This window comes from Pipistrellus kuhlii, unplaced genomic scaffold, assembly GCF_014108245.1.
Source record: "Pipistrellus kuhlii isolate mPipKuh1 unplaced genomic scaffold, mPipKuh1.p scaffold_m20_p_36, whole genome shotgun sequence".
NCBI lineage: Eukaryota > Metazoa > Chordata > Mammalia > Chiroptera > Vespertilionidae > Pipistrellus > Pipistrellus kuhlii.
In genome coordinates, this window is record NW_023425536.1 from 5,472,503 (window position 1) to 5,489,674 (window position 17,172).

The 17,172-nt window shown below is 41.8% G+C and overlaps 2 protein-coding genes across 3 annotated transcripts in view; one reads left to right on the top strand and one right to left on the bottom strand.

Annotated features, from left to right (window-relative positions):
• The window catches only part of LOC118732247 (aminopeptidase O (putative)), a 287,553-nt gene that overhangs the window by 255,916 nt on the left and 14,465 nt on the right, over positions 1-17,172 (bottom strand). For both annotated transcript variants that reach the window (XM_045570737.1, XM_045570736.1), the window contains exon 2: positions 16,530-16,696. In XM_045570737.1, coding sequence (XP_045426693.1) covers positions 16,530-16,696 — 167 coding nt within the window. The remainder of the gene's footprint in view (positions 1-16,529; positions 16,697-17,172) is intronic.
• On the top strand, positions 1,009-13,629 carry LOC118732248 (60S acidic ribosomal protein P1-like). The gene is made up of 2 exons (XM_036461371.2): positions 1,009-1,022; positions 13,140-13,629. The coding sequence occupies exon 2, from the start codon at positions 13,237-13,239 to the stop codon at positions 13,585-13,587; it is 351 nt and encodes a 116-aa protein (XP_036317264.1). The 5' UTR covers positions 1,009-1,022; positions 13,140-13,236; the 3' UTR covers positions 13,588-13,629.

Genomic DNA, 17,172 nt, shown 5'->3' on the forward strand with positions numbered 1-17,172 from the left:
GTCTTTTTTTGTCTGTGAAGCTCCTGATTTCCCCTTCAATTTTGATTGATAGCCTTGCTGGGTACAGTATTCTTGGATTCAGACCCTTCCTTTGCATGACTTTGTATATTTCATCCCATTCCCTTCTGGCCTGATAAGTTTCTGTTGAGAAATCAGTTGCTAGTCTGATGGGGGTTCCTTTGTATGTAACTTTCTGTCTCTCTCTGGCTGCTTTTAAGATTCTTACTTTGTCGTCGTTGTTTGCCAATTTAATTATAATGTGCCTTGTAGTCTGTCTTCTGGGATTCATTTTGCTTGGGACTCTGCGAGCATCTTGGATTTGTGTGGGTTTTTTCTTCTCTATCTCAGGAAAGTTTTCTGTCATTATTTCTTGAAATACTTTTTCCATGTCTTCCTCAGTTTCCTTTCCTTCTGGAACCCCTATTATTCAAATATTATTTTGTTTTGTATTGTCCCAAAGCTCCCGTAGGCTCTCCTCCTGCTTTTTAATCTTTTTTTCTAGAAGCTGTTCTACTTGGGTATTTTTTTCCATCTTATCTTCTAGCTCACTGATGCAGTCTTCTGCTTCATCTAGTCTACTCTTGATGCTTTCTATTGAGTTCTTCATGGTAGCGATGTCATTTTTCATTTCTTCTTGGTTCTTCTTCAATTCCTCATGGTTCTTCTTCAGTTCCTTATGGTTCTTCCTCATTTCTTCTTGGTTATTGTCAAATTTCTCTTCCATTCTTTTTAGCCATCCTATGATCATTATTCTGAATTCTTGTTCTGGTAGGCTGCTTACCTTGGGCTCGTTTACTTCCTTTTCTGGTGATGCCTGCTTTTCTTTCATGTGCGGACTATGTTTTTGTCTCCCCATGGCCTCTCTTCTCAGGATGTCTGGTTATGTGGTGTTCCTTCTCCTGCGTTGATTTAAAGTTTCAAAATATAACACTACCTTTCCGTGGGTGACCGAAGAACTCCCCCGATTCCACGCGCCCGTGCCGATTCGGGCGTCTCAGCTGCTCGATGGATCTCCCCGCTGTGTGTTTTTCCAGGCCTCAGGGATGCTCCTCCTTTCCTGGTAAGATGGCGCTGCCTTCTCTCCGCGAGAGCTTGCTGGGAGAGCCGCCGCTACCGCGGCAGTGCTGGCCTCTTGGTCAGGAAATCCTGTCCAGCGGACCTTTCCTTACCTTCCTAGAGAATTCCGAAGCCCCTTAGCTGCCAATCAACATTCCCTGAGCGACTCAGACGCTGTTTCTATCTGTTCTGGGACCAGAGTCAGAACAAGTCTGACTGTTCGGTCGCCATCTTCAAGCTCCGCCCCGAATAAAGCACTTTTCATGTTTCTCTTGAAATTATGTTTTCTTTGATTACAAAATCCACATTATTAACTGACACACCTGGTAAAAGACAGACTCAGTGGGTAGCAGAACCTTACTGAAGTAGTTCTTGCTCTGTGGGGTGGGCCATGGCACAACTGATCATCCATGGTGATCGGAAGTTGGTGGTTGGTGGTCAAAGACAGCTTTTGCAGCTGATTGACCTGGGGGTAAATCCCTCCCATTGACATGCCAATAGTAATCAAGGCCCAACTACAAGAGCCCACAGCCCACGTGGGGGCATACCTTGAGTGTGCAGCTTAGGAGACTGTGGAGGCTGTGCCACGGGGCCATACAGGGCATCCACTACATTAGGCCACTCCACCAAGCCTGGGAGAGGTAGCAGATCCACCTCATACACAGAAACAACACAGGGGGGCTGCCAAAATGAGGTAACAAAGAAATATGTCCCAAAAGAAAAAGAAAAAAAACTTCAGAAAAAGAACTAAACAAAATGGAGACAAGTAATCTACTAGATGCAGAGTTCAAAACACTGGTTATAAGGAGGCTCCAGGAACTTAGTGAGGACCTCAACAGCATAAAAAAGGACCAATGAGAAATGAAGGATACACTAAATGAAATGAAGAATAATTTAGGGGGAATCAACAGTAGAGTGGTTGAAGCTAAGAATCAAATCAACAATTTGGAATACATTGAAGCAAAAAACACTCAATCAAAACAGTATAAAGAAAAAAGAATTTAAAAAAATGAAAATAGTGTAAAGAGCCTCTGGGACAACTTCAAGTGTATTAACATTCATATCATGAGCCAAAACTGATTTGGTTCAGTGGATAGAGGCGTCAGCCTGTGGATTGAAGGGCCCTGGGTTTGATTCCAGTCAAGGTCATGCACCTTGGTTGAGGGCACATCCCCAGTGGGTGTGTGTGTGTGTGTGTGTGTGTGTGTGTGTGCGCGCGCGCAAGAGGCAGCTGATCGATGACTCTCTCTCATTGATGTTTCTAGCTCTCTATCCTCTCTCTTCCTCTCTGTAAAAAATCAATAAAATACATTTAAAAAATAAAATAAAAATGATTTTAAAATGAAAAGAAAAAAGACGAGATAACAAGTGTTGGCAAGGATGTGGAGAAAAGGATCCAGCTACTATGGAAGATAGTAAGTATGAAGGTTTCTCAAAAAATTAAAAATAGGACTACCATCTGATTCAGCAATTCTACTTATGGGTATTTATCCAAAGGAAATAAAATCACTATCTCAAAACTATATCTGCACTCTCATGTTCACTGCAGCATTATTTTCAAAGATCAAGACTTAGAAACAATCTAACTTCCAGAGTAATGACCAGATAAAGAAAATGTGAGATATATATATAAATTAGGACTACCATCTGATTCAGCAATTCTACTTATGAGTATTTATCCAAAGGAAATGAAATCACTATCTCAAAACTACATCTGCACTCTCATGTTCATTGAAGCATTATTTTCAAAGATCAAGACATAGAAACAGCCGAAACCGGTTTGGCTCAGTGGATAGAGCATCGGCCTGTGGACTGAAAGGTCCCAGGTTCAATTCCGGTCAAGGGTATGTATGTTGGTTGTGGGCACAACCCCAGTAGGGGGTGTGCAGGAGGCAGCTGATTGATGTTTCTCTCTCATCGATGTTTCTACTGTAGCTCTCTATCCTTCTCCCTTCCTCTCTGTAAAAATAAATTTAAAAAATATATTTTAAAAAAAGACACAGAAACAATCTAACTTCCAGAGTAATGACCAGATAAAGAAAATATATAAAGAAAATATATATATTTTATTTATATAAAATTTGTTCAGACATAAAAAAGAAAATCCTTACATTGTGCATTTGTGACAACATGGATAGACCTGGAGAACATTATGCTAAATAAAATAACTCAAACAGAGGAAGGTAAATACTCTATGAGATCTCACTTATATGTGGAATCTATAAATACTATATGAGATCTCACTTATATGTGGAATCTAAAAAACAACAACAACAACAAAAACAAAACACCAAACTCAGAAACAGAAAATAGATTGGTGATTACAGAGGTAGGGGTTTGGGAAGACATTGAGGGGAAATGAGTGAGGATGTTCAAAGGATGGAAACTTCTGGTTATAAAATAAATAAGTTCTGGGGATGTTATGCACTGCAAGGTGACTGTTAACAATACTGTATTGTATATAATTAACAATACTATATTGTACATTTTATAGTTGCTAAGAGAGTAAATCTTCAGAGTTTTCACCACACACAATAAAACTATGTGGTTTAGATGTGTTAACTAACCTTTTTGTGGTAACCATTTCACAATATATTCATGTATCAAATCATCACATTGTGTACCTTAACTTACAATGTTAGATGCCAATTATAACTCAAGAAACCTGGGGGTAGGGGGGGAGAAACACTATGTGCAATAGGCTTCCTCTCTAAATTTAGCATTGAATGTTTGCCCTGGTTTTTTGCTGCCTCTCTGGCCCTTGTACCATCCATCTAGCACACGGAGAAGAAGATTGCTAGAAGCAGCAGGAGCTGAAACAGCTTTCAGTAGAGACCGCTAGCGGAATAGAGGCATCTGTTAGATGCCTTCACGAGGTCACGAAGAAGCCTCACCGAGCACCCAATGACATCATGTCCCGACACCTTTATCAGAATGTCTGTATAGTCAAGGTGATGGGAGGAGGGTGGTGGAGGCCATAAATGATGTGGCAGCAGAGAGGAAGGAGATTAGCAGTTAAAAAAAAAAAAAAAAAGTCAGAAACTTTAAAGGACCTGGAGTTTGGGAGCAAAATAGCAAAAGTATTAACAGAATCTGAATTAAATCCAACAAAAATATTTTAAAACTATCATTACTCCCTCAGTCTTCTCTGAAGTTAAATCATGGAAGAAAAAGCATTTTGGGGGGAGGAGAAGGGAAAATTTTACTGAAAACATCACCTAAATCCATATTTTAAATGCCCAAGATGATTTTTTTTTCCTATAAAGTCTTCAAGACTTTTAATTTATTGATTCTTAAAGTTCTTTTACTTCGTGGAGCTCACTGGGAATAAACTGTTTCATACTTTAAGCTTTTAAAGCCAGAAATTTTCAGGATACCTATTGACAGTCAAATAGGGCCAGATCAATAGCCTGGGCCAGCCAGGCGCCCACATCCCAAAGACCCTGGCCGGACTCTCTATAGAAGTTTCTCAAAGGTGTCCATCCTGGGCTTCTTGTCCAGCCCTGGGGGAAGGCTGAAGCCACTGCTGTGACACCTGAATCTTCCACTGCTCCGGGGAGGCTTTCACGGGCCCCTCCCCTCAGGGCAGGTTGCGTGGCCTCACGCTTGGAGTTGTCTGTTCATGGGCTGTTCCACAGGCCCTGTCTTCCATGAGGACGGCCCACTGCCCAGGGAGCTAGCTGCTCAGGGAACACCGGGTCCCACCTTCAAACCAGACTGCAGAAAAGGCAAAGGATCACGTGGAAATACCGCCCCAGAATGCAGAGTGTAAATTCCAAAGAAAAGAGAAAAAATTTCTGGATTGGCAATTGCTGGGGATGAGCCTATTTTGAAAACTGATGCAGAGCATGTGTCTTGAGTATGCCTACTGATGTAGCTCCAGCCCTGGGATCTGATGACGTGGGTTCAGCTGCCTGCTCCACATTTGCCAGTTTGGACACATCACTTACTCTCTCGATGTACCAGATCCTCATCTATTAACAAGGGAACGATCACAGTGTCTCTCTCAGAGGATTATGTGATTTAGCTTAGGTGATATACACATAAATCACTAAGGCATGGTAACGGGCACATCTTAAGTGTTGGAGAAATCGTAACTGCTGCCATCTTTACAGCTACCTCCCCCTGTTGCTTGGGCTGACTTCTGGAGGCTGAGACGGAAAATGTTGAAGGAATGGCTGCCACATGTGCACTGAAGCCTGTGGCCTGATGAGGCCCACATATGGGGTTTAAGGTTGAAGAGCATTAAAATGCAGTGCACACAAAGCGATCCATTTAAGAAGAATGACAGCCCGAAAGGGGGCATACTGCATGACTTCATATAGAATGGGCCATTTGGAGGCTATTTAAATGGTGTTTACTTTAATGAGCCAACCTTGATGAAATAGACAGTGAATACCTTCATTTTCCTTTTTTACTCAATCCACTTGCCCTAGGCTCCCTGGCTACCCCAGCTGTGAAACGACGAGAACATGCTGTACTTGAACTGAGCGAGTTTTTCCTCTGCAAAGGCCAGAAGCACATCACACCACTGGACAATTTCAGGGCCAGGCCTGGAATCACTACCAAGATGAGTAGGGAGTGGAAGGGTGGGGACGACAGGAGCGGGCCCAGAGGAAGCGGCACTCCCAACTGCGCAGGGCGGAGCAGCCACCCAGCTCGCGTCCCTCCTGAGCTCCCACAGAAAGTTCCAGAGGCTCTATGTCACCATCTCAAACTGCAACTTGTTTAAAGGGTGAAATTCTTAGACTTCAATTGTCTCACTAGTAAGACAGAAATGTAATATCAGATATTGTTCTTATAATCATACTAGCAGCTGCTACACGATCCAAATAGACATTTTCATCTCTGAAATAGGATTGAAATTGTCCTTAAAGATAACTGGTGTGTTTTTTGTAGGAATGGTAAGTATTTGAAATGGGTCACTTTTCAAATCATAGGAGGCAGTCTAAAATTTAGTTTTGAAAATACTTATAATAGAGACTGTTAAAACAATTACAATAATTATAATGATTATTATAATATTTTTCTATATTTACTACTCTAAAAAACTGTCTTACGAATAGTTTTGAAGATCCTGTCTTCTGAGGGAGTACGAGGGAAAAAGAAAAAAAGAAGGATGTGATGGAGTTGTCAGTTCATAGTTAGGAAAGAATTTTTATGGAATACCTGTGAAAACCTGTGCTAATTACATATGAAAGTCATTTTTACAAAAAGAAAAAAGCGTGAGAAAAACATCAAGATACTGTAGTCATCTTTACATAACAATTATGCCACTAACAGTAAATTAAACACAAAATGTATGTCAAGCCCTGGGGCTCTTCTTAGGGGAGTCCTGGACGCACCCCTTCAGCACAACAGACGCAGCCCACAGCTCAGCTCCCAAGGCAAAGCAGAGAATTTCCCTTTGCAAAGGCAGGCGTCTCAGTGAGTTCCTTATATTGAGAGAGTTAGTATTCTCACTGAAAATTAAAACAGGCACTTAGTTCTTCCTATTAAAAGCATATCAAAGAAGGTGAAGGGATTAACCAAAGAACAATTATGCATAACCCACAGACACAGACAACAGTGTGGTGATGGCCAGAGGGAAGGGGGGGGCGGGGCTAGGTGGAGGTGGGGGGAACGGGTACATCTGTAATAGTGTCAACCATTTTTTATAAAGTTAAAAAGAACACAAACTTTTCCACTGTAGGTTAGACAAATAGCATGAAGCACTCAGAAACCGATAAATGCTTTTATTTAGGTATCATATTTCTCTACTCAACAGTCCCTGCTGCTTTCCTATTTTAAGATTGTTTCTTTCACTAGTCAATATTCTTAGTCTGAGCTTCCTGCCCAAACTATTCCATACATCAAGCTATTTCATTATTTTGGAACATCTTTGTATTGCAAATGAAAGATGCTTAGCAATATATACAGGAATATGCATGTTTGTAAGTACATGCAGACACACTATATATAATGGATGTATTATATATACTTTGTGTATTGATGACAATACATGTAATAGATACGTAAAAAGGAGGGAAAGCTCCCAGTTTCAGTTGATCTTCCTTTCTCGGCTTCCTGCTCAAGTGCTTGGGTCTTTCTGCGAACCCCAGCTCCCTTCTGTCACTATTACATAGATGCCGAGCCTACACATTCTGGTTTTATGAGCTGGTGTCACCCTCCTGAATATCCATGGCGTGACTGTCTTTCGTCAGTTCTTCTCCACTGTCGCTCAAGGGTAGGAGCTGGCAGCAGAACAAAGTGAGAGTAACAGCGCCCTCGGATGCTATGTGCCAGCACTGCTTAACCAGGGCCATGTGCCAGGTCAAGCCACCTCTTCTCAAGCACTGGCAAGTCTTTGGGTTTCCTTCCTTCAACATGGTACCGCCTAAGGCCCAGGAGACCCAGGAGAGAATGACCTCCAAGATGATTCTTGTGAACCAGGTAAAAGAGCGCCACCTACTGAACTGAGGACACAAGCACCTCCCTCGGTTTTGAGGTTTCCCTTGGTGGCTAAGGAATACCTAAGGAGTACATCCCACCAGGATTGGGATTGGTCTTGCAAGCCTCACCCTCCATTCTGACAACCTTGTTCCCCTGAAACTTAAGTACAAAATGGGTCCTCGAACGACACCAAACCTCCCGTCCCCGAGGGTCACGGGTACACTTCAGTACTTGACCCACATGAGAAAATTCATGAATATCAAGCCTAAGACAAAAATCCACAGCCAGAATTGGTATGTGCATGCCTGCCAAAGTCATCATTACCCAAAAGAAAGCCTGATGACTTCCCGGTATGCTCAGTATGGTCAGTATGGCGCGAGGAAGGCAAGAAAGGAAAGAATGACCTGACAGGGACTGAGAAAGTGCTGGGCATTGTCTGAGCCCTCGGGGGAGCTGTAAGAGCAGAACACGGCCCTCTGTCACCAGCTTTCGAGAGAGATGAATGCGTTCCCTCTACCTCTAGCCCTTGGAACATTGCTTGTATGTGTACTAGCCCACATACAAGCAGTGTTCTCTCTACTTTGCATTATCTGTGGTGAAAACACTTAATCATAACCATTCCGAATGCCTTTAATCTACCATTTCCTTACACATAATTCCGGGTGGGAGCAGTCTAAATGGTATTGCTCATTTTGAGCCATCAAGAGGGAAGAAAATTTGGCTTCCAATTGCACACAGGAGGTCTGGACTCTGCAATCTTGGCTTTTCCCTGGAATTTCCCACACCAAGTCAGGAGAGAAAATGTCAGAGAGCCGGCCTGTTGGGCAGGCCGGAGAGGAGCCTTTTGCCCAGGATGAAGTAATGTCTACGCTCTTACTTTCGAATAGAAAACAATGAAATCAGATCCTATGTGAAGGCACATGTGGTTTTTAACACCTTTCACTTGTTCATATGCTTTTCCTCCAGTCTTGTTCATTTACCGGAGGCTTCCCATGAAAAATATCAGTGGGGTATTTTATCTTTCTAGGACGTAGGAATGCACCAAACTAGATTCTACAAAAATAAAACAAAACTATACAAAAAAATTTTTACCAAACACGGGAAAATAAGGATGTACCGCACCCATTTTTTTTTTTCTTTAAAAATCTACTGAGCCTAGAGAAAAGGCATGAACTCTCATCAGAAGCAGAGCCAGAGAGAGGCCTCTGGATTCACTGCTGTCACTGTCAGTAACGGCTTAAAAGCTCTCCCGTGAACATATTCCTTCTGACTGATTACCCAGGACAGTCATTCCACACGTAAGCATTAAGCACGTGGAGACAAAGCATTGGGTCTCTGTGCTTCACAGGATGGCTACATTCTGGCAGGGAATACAGGATAACAGCAATACCCAGGCTTCCACTTCTGTCTGCCCAATGACAGTATGCTGAGGAGGTCAAATAATAAAGAGGCCAAACAAGTGGATCTAAATCTATGGCCTTGACTTAGCCCTCCTGAGAAAAGGACAGTGGTTCCTCGGCTAATACAATTCTTACTCTGGGCATCAGGCTACAGTCTAAACCACGGCCTTCTCATTACAGACAGTCAGGAATGGCCTCCCGCAGGCAGCAAGGACTCAGAATTCCCATCCTGTCCCCAGCCACTGTCATCTCTGTCCCTGTTACCTGCCTCACTGCACTATGCTCTTCTGGTGCTTTGCTCCTTTCCGGAAACCAGCTGACGCCTGGCAAAGGTGCTAATGGGGCTGGTGTGGGAACTGTGGGGTGAAGGTAGGGTTTGCCACTCAGATTTTCAAGGATAGTTCAACATTTTAAAGGGCACTGTGCACAACAGAGGAGGTCCTCTGGACCAATCTACCAATCTACAAAAACGACTTAGGTAGGAAGTGGCATCATCTTGAACCCACACACCATGTTTTCTAAGAAGGACAGAGATATCTAGAGACGGAGTCCTCCCTCACAACAGCCATCCCGGGCTGCAGGGCGCTCCGGCGGCACTGGCCCGGCCGCCCTCTCAGGAAGCCAGCTGTGGCTGCAGGAGGGACTGCGTGGCAGCATGGCGCGCTCTCCCCTTGCCAAGCCTCCTCAGCTGGAGTTGGTAAAGTCTGCTCTGAGGTATCATACAAGGTGCAAGTGGTATGAACATTAGCAAGTCCCGATTAGCATGCAGTTGTTGTTTTTGAACTCTGTGCTGAATTGGTAATTCTGAAAAACAGTCACAGATATATTTCTGGAGGTATGAAAAGTTTCCACAAAACTTACTAAAGCAATTCTTGTTTTAATTTTTATGATACTCTTCAGACAGACAGACAGACCTGAAGGGGTCAGATGACGTTTTCTGTAAAGGACCAGCTAGTAAATAGTCTAAGCTTTGCGGGCCACGCAGGCTTTGTTTCAACCGTCCGGCTCTGCCATTACAGCACCAAAGTAGCCACAGACAAGGGCCGTGTTCCAATCAGACTTATGTCTAAAAACAGGCAGTGGGCTGGATTTAGCCAGTTGAATGGATTATTCAGATATAACCCAGTATGGCCAACCAATCTGAGAGTTCGCGCGTGCATGCGTGCTGTGCCCGCGGGGGACAGGCACCGTGTTAATTACTGAGAGCTAATGAGGAGAGGACCTCAGGATGAGGCTTATCATGAGTGCAGGCTGTGACTTCGCCGCAGGCTGTGCAAGCAAAAGCTTTCCCGCCTAGGAAGGAACATGGTGGAGAGCAGACCACGGTGTGACTTACGCACAGCAATCTCCAAAGAATCCTCACGGGCACACCCACACTGCCAGGGGCAAGACATTACAACAAATTAACCTTTGCATTAAACTTACGTTGTTTATTTGAATTTGCTGATTTAATAACTTGGTCTGTGCTTAACTTACAACTTTATTTTAGCTTCATAGATGTGTAAGAGTTATAAGCATACAGAATTTATATGTAATCTTAACATTCATAGTTTTAAAATATAATTCTAATACAAATAATTTCAGCCAACTCTGCTGATTCATGAGGTTTTTTTCCCCCTCTGAAAAGAAAAATAATGCCCAAAATTCAGAAACACTGCCCACCACGAGCCTTTCTGTCGGAATTGCAGGGCCAAACCGTGAGTGAGAAAATATGCAGGCTGGATTAGGTGGGGGGCAGGGAGAGCCACTCCGCATGGCATCGTGGGGTGTGGTGACTGCAGGTCAACCTCTAGAGGCAGCCGTGGAGGCTGGAGGTGACCAGGTATCAGGACCAGCTTGACACTCAGTGCTCCGGGTGCTCAATCAATCTCAGCACATCCGGGCACTACAGAGCGGGGGTGGAGAGAGAGCCTGTGTGAGTCCAGCAGGATCTCACTAGGCAATTGCCAGCAAGACCTGCAGCAGCCTACATCAGTACCTCCTGATGAACAGAGAGTTTCAGAAAGGACATGTGGAAATTCATAGGCTGTGTCCTGTGTGTGGGTAGACACCAACGAGGGGAGCCAGGAAAACTATGGGAAGAAGTACCGCAAAATAAAAGTAAAAGAAACATCATTCGAAGGACTCAGAAAAACAAGCCTCGGAAATGAATTTACTGCAGAAACCAAAAGCAGCTTAGGAAACTGGCATTCCCATTATGATACAGGAAGATATAACTTCTACGAAAATATATTAAAAAGTATGAGAAGATAAAAGTATAAGAGAGTGAGTTCAAAAGCTAGCAGATCAAAAAGATAAGGAAGAAGTATAAGGAAACTTAACAATTTAAATCTATAATGGAATTACTAAAGAACAAAATGTTTCTACGGAAAAGCAGTGGTGTAGAGTGTGAATGAAAGGGCAAGCTATACCGACTGGGAGAATATATTTGCAATACATATATCTGATAAAAGGCTTATACCTAGAATATACAAAGCATTCTTTCAACCTACTAATAAAACAAACAAAACCTCACATTAAATAAATGGGCAAACAACTTGAAGAGATGCTTTCCAAAGGAAGATATAAGAATTAACAATAGCCGAAACTGGTTTGGCTCAATGGATAGAGCGTCGGCTTGGGGACTGAAGGGTCCCGGGTTCGATTCCGGTCAAGGGCACGTACCTTGGTTGCGAGCATATCCCCAGTAGGGGGTGTGCAAGAGACAGCTGATCGATGACTCTTTCTCATCGATGTTTCTAACTCTGTATCTCTCTCCTTTCCTCTCTGTACAAAATCAATAAAATATATTTTTAAAAAAAGAATTAACAATAAGTATGAAAAGTTGCTCATGATCATTCATTCTCAGAGAAAGGCAAATTAAAACCACAACAAGCTAGCACCAGACACTAGTTGGAAGCTGGCAATCCCAGTGTTTGCAAGGACGTCCAGCAATGGTGTGGAGTGGCGGGGGGAGGTTCTGATACATTACTGGTAGAATAAAAAATGATACAATCACTTTGGAAATAGTTTGGCAGATACTTACAAAGTTAAACATGCATTTATAGGATCCAGCAATTCCACTCTTAGGTATTTATCCAAGAGAAATGAAAACCTATATCTTCAAAAAGACTTGTACACACATGTGCATAGCATTATTTATCATGATGGCTAAAAACAATTCAAACGTCCATAAACAGGTGAGAAGATAAACAAACTGGTTTATTCATATAATGGACTACGATTCACTGATTTTAAGAAATAACAAAGTATTAACACTCACATAAAATGGGTGGCTTTGCCAAACATTATGCTGAGCAAATGAAGCCAGACACAAAAGAGTACACGTGGAATGGCTCCATTTACGTGAATCTTTGGCAGAGGCAAAAATAATCTACAAACATGGAAATCGGGTCAGTGGTTGACAGGAGTGGGGTTTGGAAGAAAGACTTAAGGAGAGATGGGAGTAAGGGGAGGCCTAGGGTAAAGAAATGTTCTACACCTTCATAGGAGTGCTGATTAAGTAAACTGTGTATTTTTCAAACTCCATTAAACAAGACATATTGTATACATTTTATTACACACAAATTATCTATATAAAACTCTAATAGGCAAATCTACCAAACAGCGGAACAACTGGTCACTGTGACGTGCACCGACCACCAGGAAGCAAACGCTCAACGCAAGAGCTGCCCCAGCCTACAGGCCCCAACTGGTGGTGGCAGTGGGGGGCAAAGTCAGCGAGCAGGCGGCATCAGGCCAGCCAAGGTGAGTGAGAGGGACCTGCCCCCGCCCCCCCCAATCACTCCACTGGTCACTACACAGATTGGCACTGATCAGCCCTGATTGCCAGCCAGGCCTAGGGACCTTACCTGTGCACAAATTTTGTGCACTGGTCCTCTGGTACTTTAATAGTTAATTAAAGCCAAAGGTACTCATAACTAGCTTCTTTCTAGAAAGCTGTAAATTACATAAATAAAAATAATTCTATGAGCCTCTAGGCAGGGAAATCAGACTTTCAAGGAACTTTTTAAAAATTGACATCAGATTTGCTAAGTAAGACATGATAATGAAAATGTTTTTAGTTAAGAGAGAAAAGAAGTCCTAAGAATTTTATACCTAGCCAAGGATTGTTCATAAGTGAACAGAACTAAAAGCCAACCTAAATATGAGATGGCTCATAAAATATACCACACATCTACCCTTCTAGAAAACAAATATTGAAACAATTTTCCAAGAGCCTGAGAAATTATTCAAATTTAAAAGCTCAAGCATAAAGGTGCTCGGTTCTTCCGAGGAAGCTAAGGCCGCGTTGGGGTGAGGCCCTCACTTCATCCGGCGACTAGCACCGCTCCTGGCAGCGCTCGCCATGGCCTCCATGTCGGAGCTCGCCTGCATCTGCTTGGCCCTCATCCTGCATGAGGATGAAGTGACAGTGATGGTGACGGAGGATAAGATCAATACCCTCATCAAAGCAGTTGGTGTAAATGTTGAGCCTTTCTGGCCGGGCTTGTTTGCAAAGGCTCTGGCCAATGTCAACATTGGGAGTCTCACCTGCAATGCAGGGGCTGGTGGACCTGCCCCGGCAGCTAGTGCTGCACCAGCAGGAGGTGCTGCCGCCTCCACCGCTGCGGCCCCAGCTGAGGAGAAGAAAGTGGAAGCAAAGAAAGAAGAATCTGAGGAGTCTGATGACGACATGGGCTTTGGTCTTTTTGACTAAACTGGCTCTTTTGTAACACAGTCAATAAAAGCTGACCTCTGTTAAAAATAAATAAATAAATAAAAGCTCAAGGATAAAGACAGTATAAATACTTATTACAAATATGATTTGACTAGATGAAAATGTAAAAGAAACAATAATTGTAACTCCTAGAAGAGAATATATAATAAAAAAACAAAATATAGAGACAAGCCTGTCCAGTGTGTCTCAGTGGTTGAGCATCAACCTATGAATCAGGAGGTCATGGTTTAATTCCTGGTCAAGGCAAATGCCCAGGTTGAGGACTGGATCCCTAATAGGAGGCAGCCGATCAATGATTCTCTCATCATTGATGTTTTTATCTCTCTCTCTCTCCCTCCCTCTCTCTGAAATCAAGAAAAATGTATTTTAAAAAATATAGATAGCTGATATGAGTTATAAATCCCAACTGTATTCACTAAAACTGGGGGATGTGAGTGAGAGAAGATGATAGAAGTAAATGCCCATTTACACTGAGTGGCCAGATTATTATGATCTCTGAACGCACAATAATCTGGCCTCTCAGTGTATTTGTATCTCAAATGGGTACCAAAAGTATTCTAGTCTTTTGCTGAAGATCAATTACCTATTTGCCCTGAGCTTTCTATCAGCCAGTGCAAAGGGGAAAACCATTTATAATATCTTTGATATCAAATAAATGAGGTACTCAAGAGAAGTACACTGAGTAGCCAGATTATTGTGTGTTCAGAAATCATAATAACCTGGCCACTCAGTGTAGTTCCTTATTTGATGGAGTGAAGTCAAGAGCTATTGGTTCACTAAAGTGTAAAAGATCCATTTATGAAATATTTTATAGTCATAAAAATAACGAGAAAGCTCTTAATGCTCAGATATGAAATTACTTGTAAAACAATTTTATTCTAAAGGGTGAGGTACAAAACAAACATATGTGCAGCATGTTCTGGTCTGTGCAACTAATGGAAAAAACATCTTAAATAAAGGAAACTGGTGACTTTGGTTACCTTGGGGGCAGGGTTACTGGGTAGCTTGGAATTAAGGGTAAAAAGGAAATTTTATTGCAATTTTTTATCCTTTGTTCATTTGTAAATGAACCATATAAATGTGACTTATCTTTTTTTTAAATGTATTATTTGTGTTATTTTCACTTTGAGAATCAAGTAAATTATCATCGAAGACTCTAGTTTGTGTTAAATCTAGTTTATGATAAATGAGACATCACAAGTTAGAAAAGATTCAATAAATTATCTTAGAGCAACTTGTTTCCTATTTGAAAAAAAAAAATGTAATCCTCATTTCACAATCCTCACTAGAATAAACTACAAACAGATTAAAGACGTAATAAAATTTTAAATTGAATACAAATATTAAAACAAAACAGATGAATCTCAGATCAAATGAAGAAAGACCTTCAAAGAATAATAATTATTATTCAAAGAAGAATAATAATTTTCACTAAATAAAAATTAAAATCTCCAATTGATCAGATACACAGTATAAAATTAAAAGGCATATTAAAACTGGGACAAGTACTGGGGCAAATACGATAAGATAAATATTTTTATATTTTAAAGAGCCAATCAAATTAAAAGACAAAACAAACTTTTGAAAATCTCATTGAAGCCTCACTGTAAAAATGGGCCACGGAAATAAAAAGTCAGGAAATGAAGATGGTTAAGAAAAATATAAGGACATGTAAAACCCCATTGATAATCGAAGTAATCTATGTTAAAGACAGACCTTTTCTTGCCTAGAAAATTGGTGAAATTCCTGGGAAATGGGGATCCCATAACTACTGATGGGTGTGTAAATGTACTATTGGCACAACTGTAAATTGGCACAGCCTCTCTGGGAAGCAACTTGAAATATGTACCAACAGCCTTCTCCATGCTGAAAACTTTTGACTCAGTAATTCTAATTTTATACCGAATGCCTCCTCAGGAATTTAATGCAACTTTATAACAGGGAAAAAACCTGGAAATAATAAAAATGTCTAATAATACAAAAATGTTAAAATATGAAATATTCATACAATAAAATATTACGCAGACATTAAAATTATAGTTTTAAAAAATACTGAATGACCTAGGAAACATTCAAAATACACCATAAGTTAAAAAAACAAAACAAAAACTGTTATGTGCTATGTGGCAATTTTGAAATGACAATATGTACCATCTGTGTAGATTTTAAATACTGGAGGGAAATGAAACAAAATGTTAGCAATCACTTTCTCTAAAATTATTTAATTTTATTACTTTTAATTTCCTGTGAAATTTAAAGTTTCTATAGGTATGTGAGAGACACCATATTTAAAATGAAGAAATGTTACAATTATAAAAATCTCACCTGGCATCAAAATGCTTAGGCTCTCAATTGAGTTAATTATTGCAATAAGCAAAGAATTCCCTGACCGAACCTTCATCTGCAGTAGCACTCTCCTGCCTTTTACACTTCTGGTTCAGAGCCCTGAGGGAAAGGCGTTTAGAACAGGGCTGGACTCGGACAGCTCAGGTGGGCCCGCCAACAGCAGCGCTATCGCTCGGCGTAATGAACCCCCTGTGCACTGAACCCCTGTGCAGGCCCACGACCCAACCACAGACAACTCAACTGTAAGTAACGGTGTTTCCATGACACACTTGCCTGCCCAGAAAGTCTTCAACCAAGACCACCCACTTCTGGCCCACAAACCACCAGGGCAAAGCAGCCGCTGAAAGACTCTAGGAATTGATAAGTCTGGCATGAAGAGCCCTGCACGCCTGCCCAGGCTCCCCACAGGCTCCACCTCCTCCCTGCTGTTTGCTCTGGCAGGATGTCTTCTAGCATGTTCATTCCAACCCAACTAATAAAGGGGCTCTTTAAAGTTGCAAAAAACAGCCCGTCTTGGGTTCCTGGGTCCAGCATGTGTGCAACCCAGAAAGAAGCGCAGAACACATGTACAGTACCTTCCCGAAGCTGTGTTGGCTTGGCAGAATTTTCCCCACTCATTAAGACAACAAAAGATGCAGCTGCTCGGACTGTGGCCTGCCATGTTGACATGGCAACGGGGGGCTCCTGGCACGGAAAGAAGGCCCTGTTGTTTATGGGGGATCCCATGGTATAAACACATGGCCTGCAAAAGAAAGACAAAGAAACAAAGGGGAGAATCTTTAGAGTGAGTTGTCACTTTTCTCATCTCCATGGTAGAGAAGGTTAAATTGAACTTTCAAAGAAAAAACATTTGAGGCTTTGTAGTTGACTAGTTTCAAAGCATTTTGAACTGAAACTGCCAAGGGATGGCTAAGTGATAATTTCTCCCAAATGAATTACTTAAATATGTAAAGAAGGTTGTTTTTTAATATTTTTTTTTTTTGATTTTTCACAGAGAGGAAGAGAGAGGGATAGAAAGTTAGAAACATCGATGAGAGAGAATCATCGATCAGCTGCCTCTTGCACAGCCCCCACTGGAGGACGTGCCCGCAACCAAGGTACATGCCCTTGCCCGGAATCGAACCCGGGACCTTTCAGTCTGCAGGCCGACGCTCTATCCACTGAGCCAAACCGGTCCCGGCAAGAAGTTTGTTTTTTAAGGGAAAATAATTTTTTGGT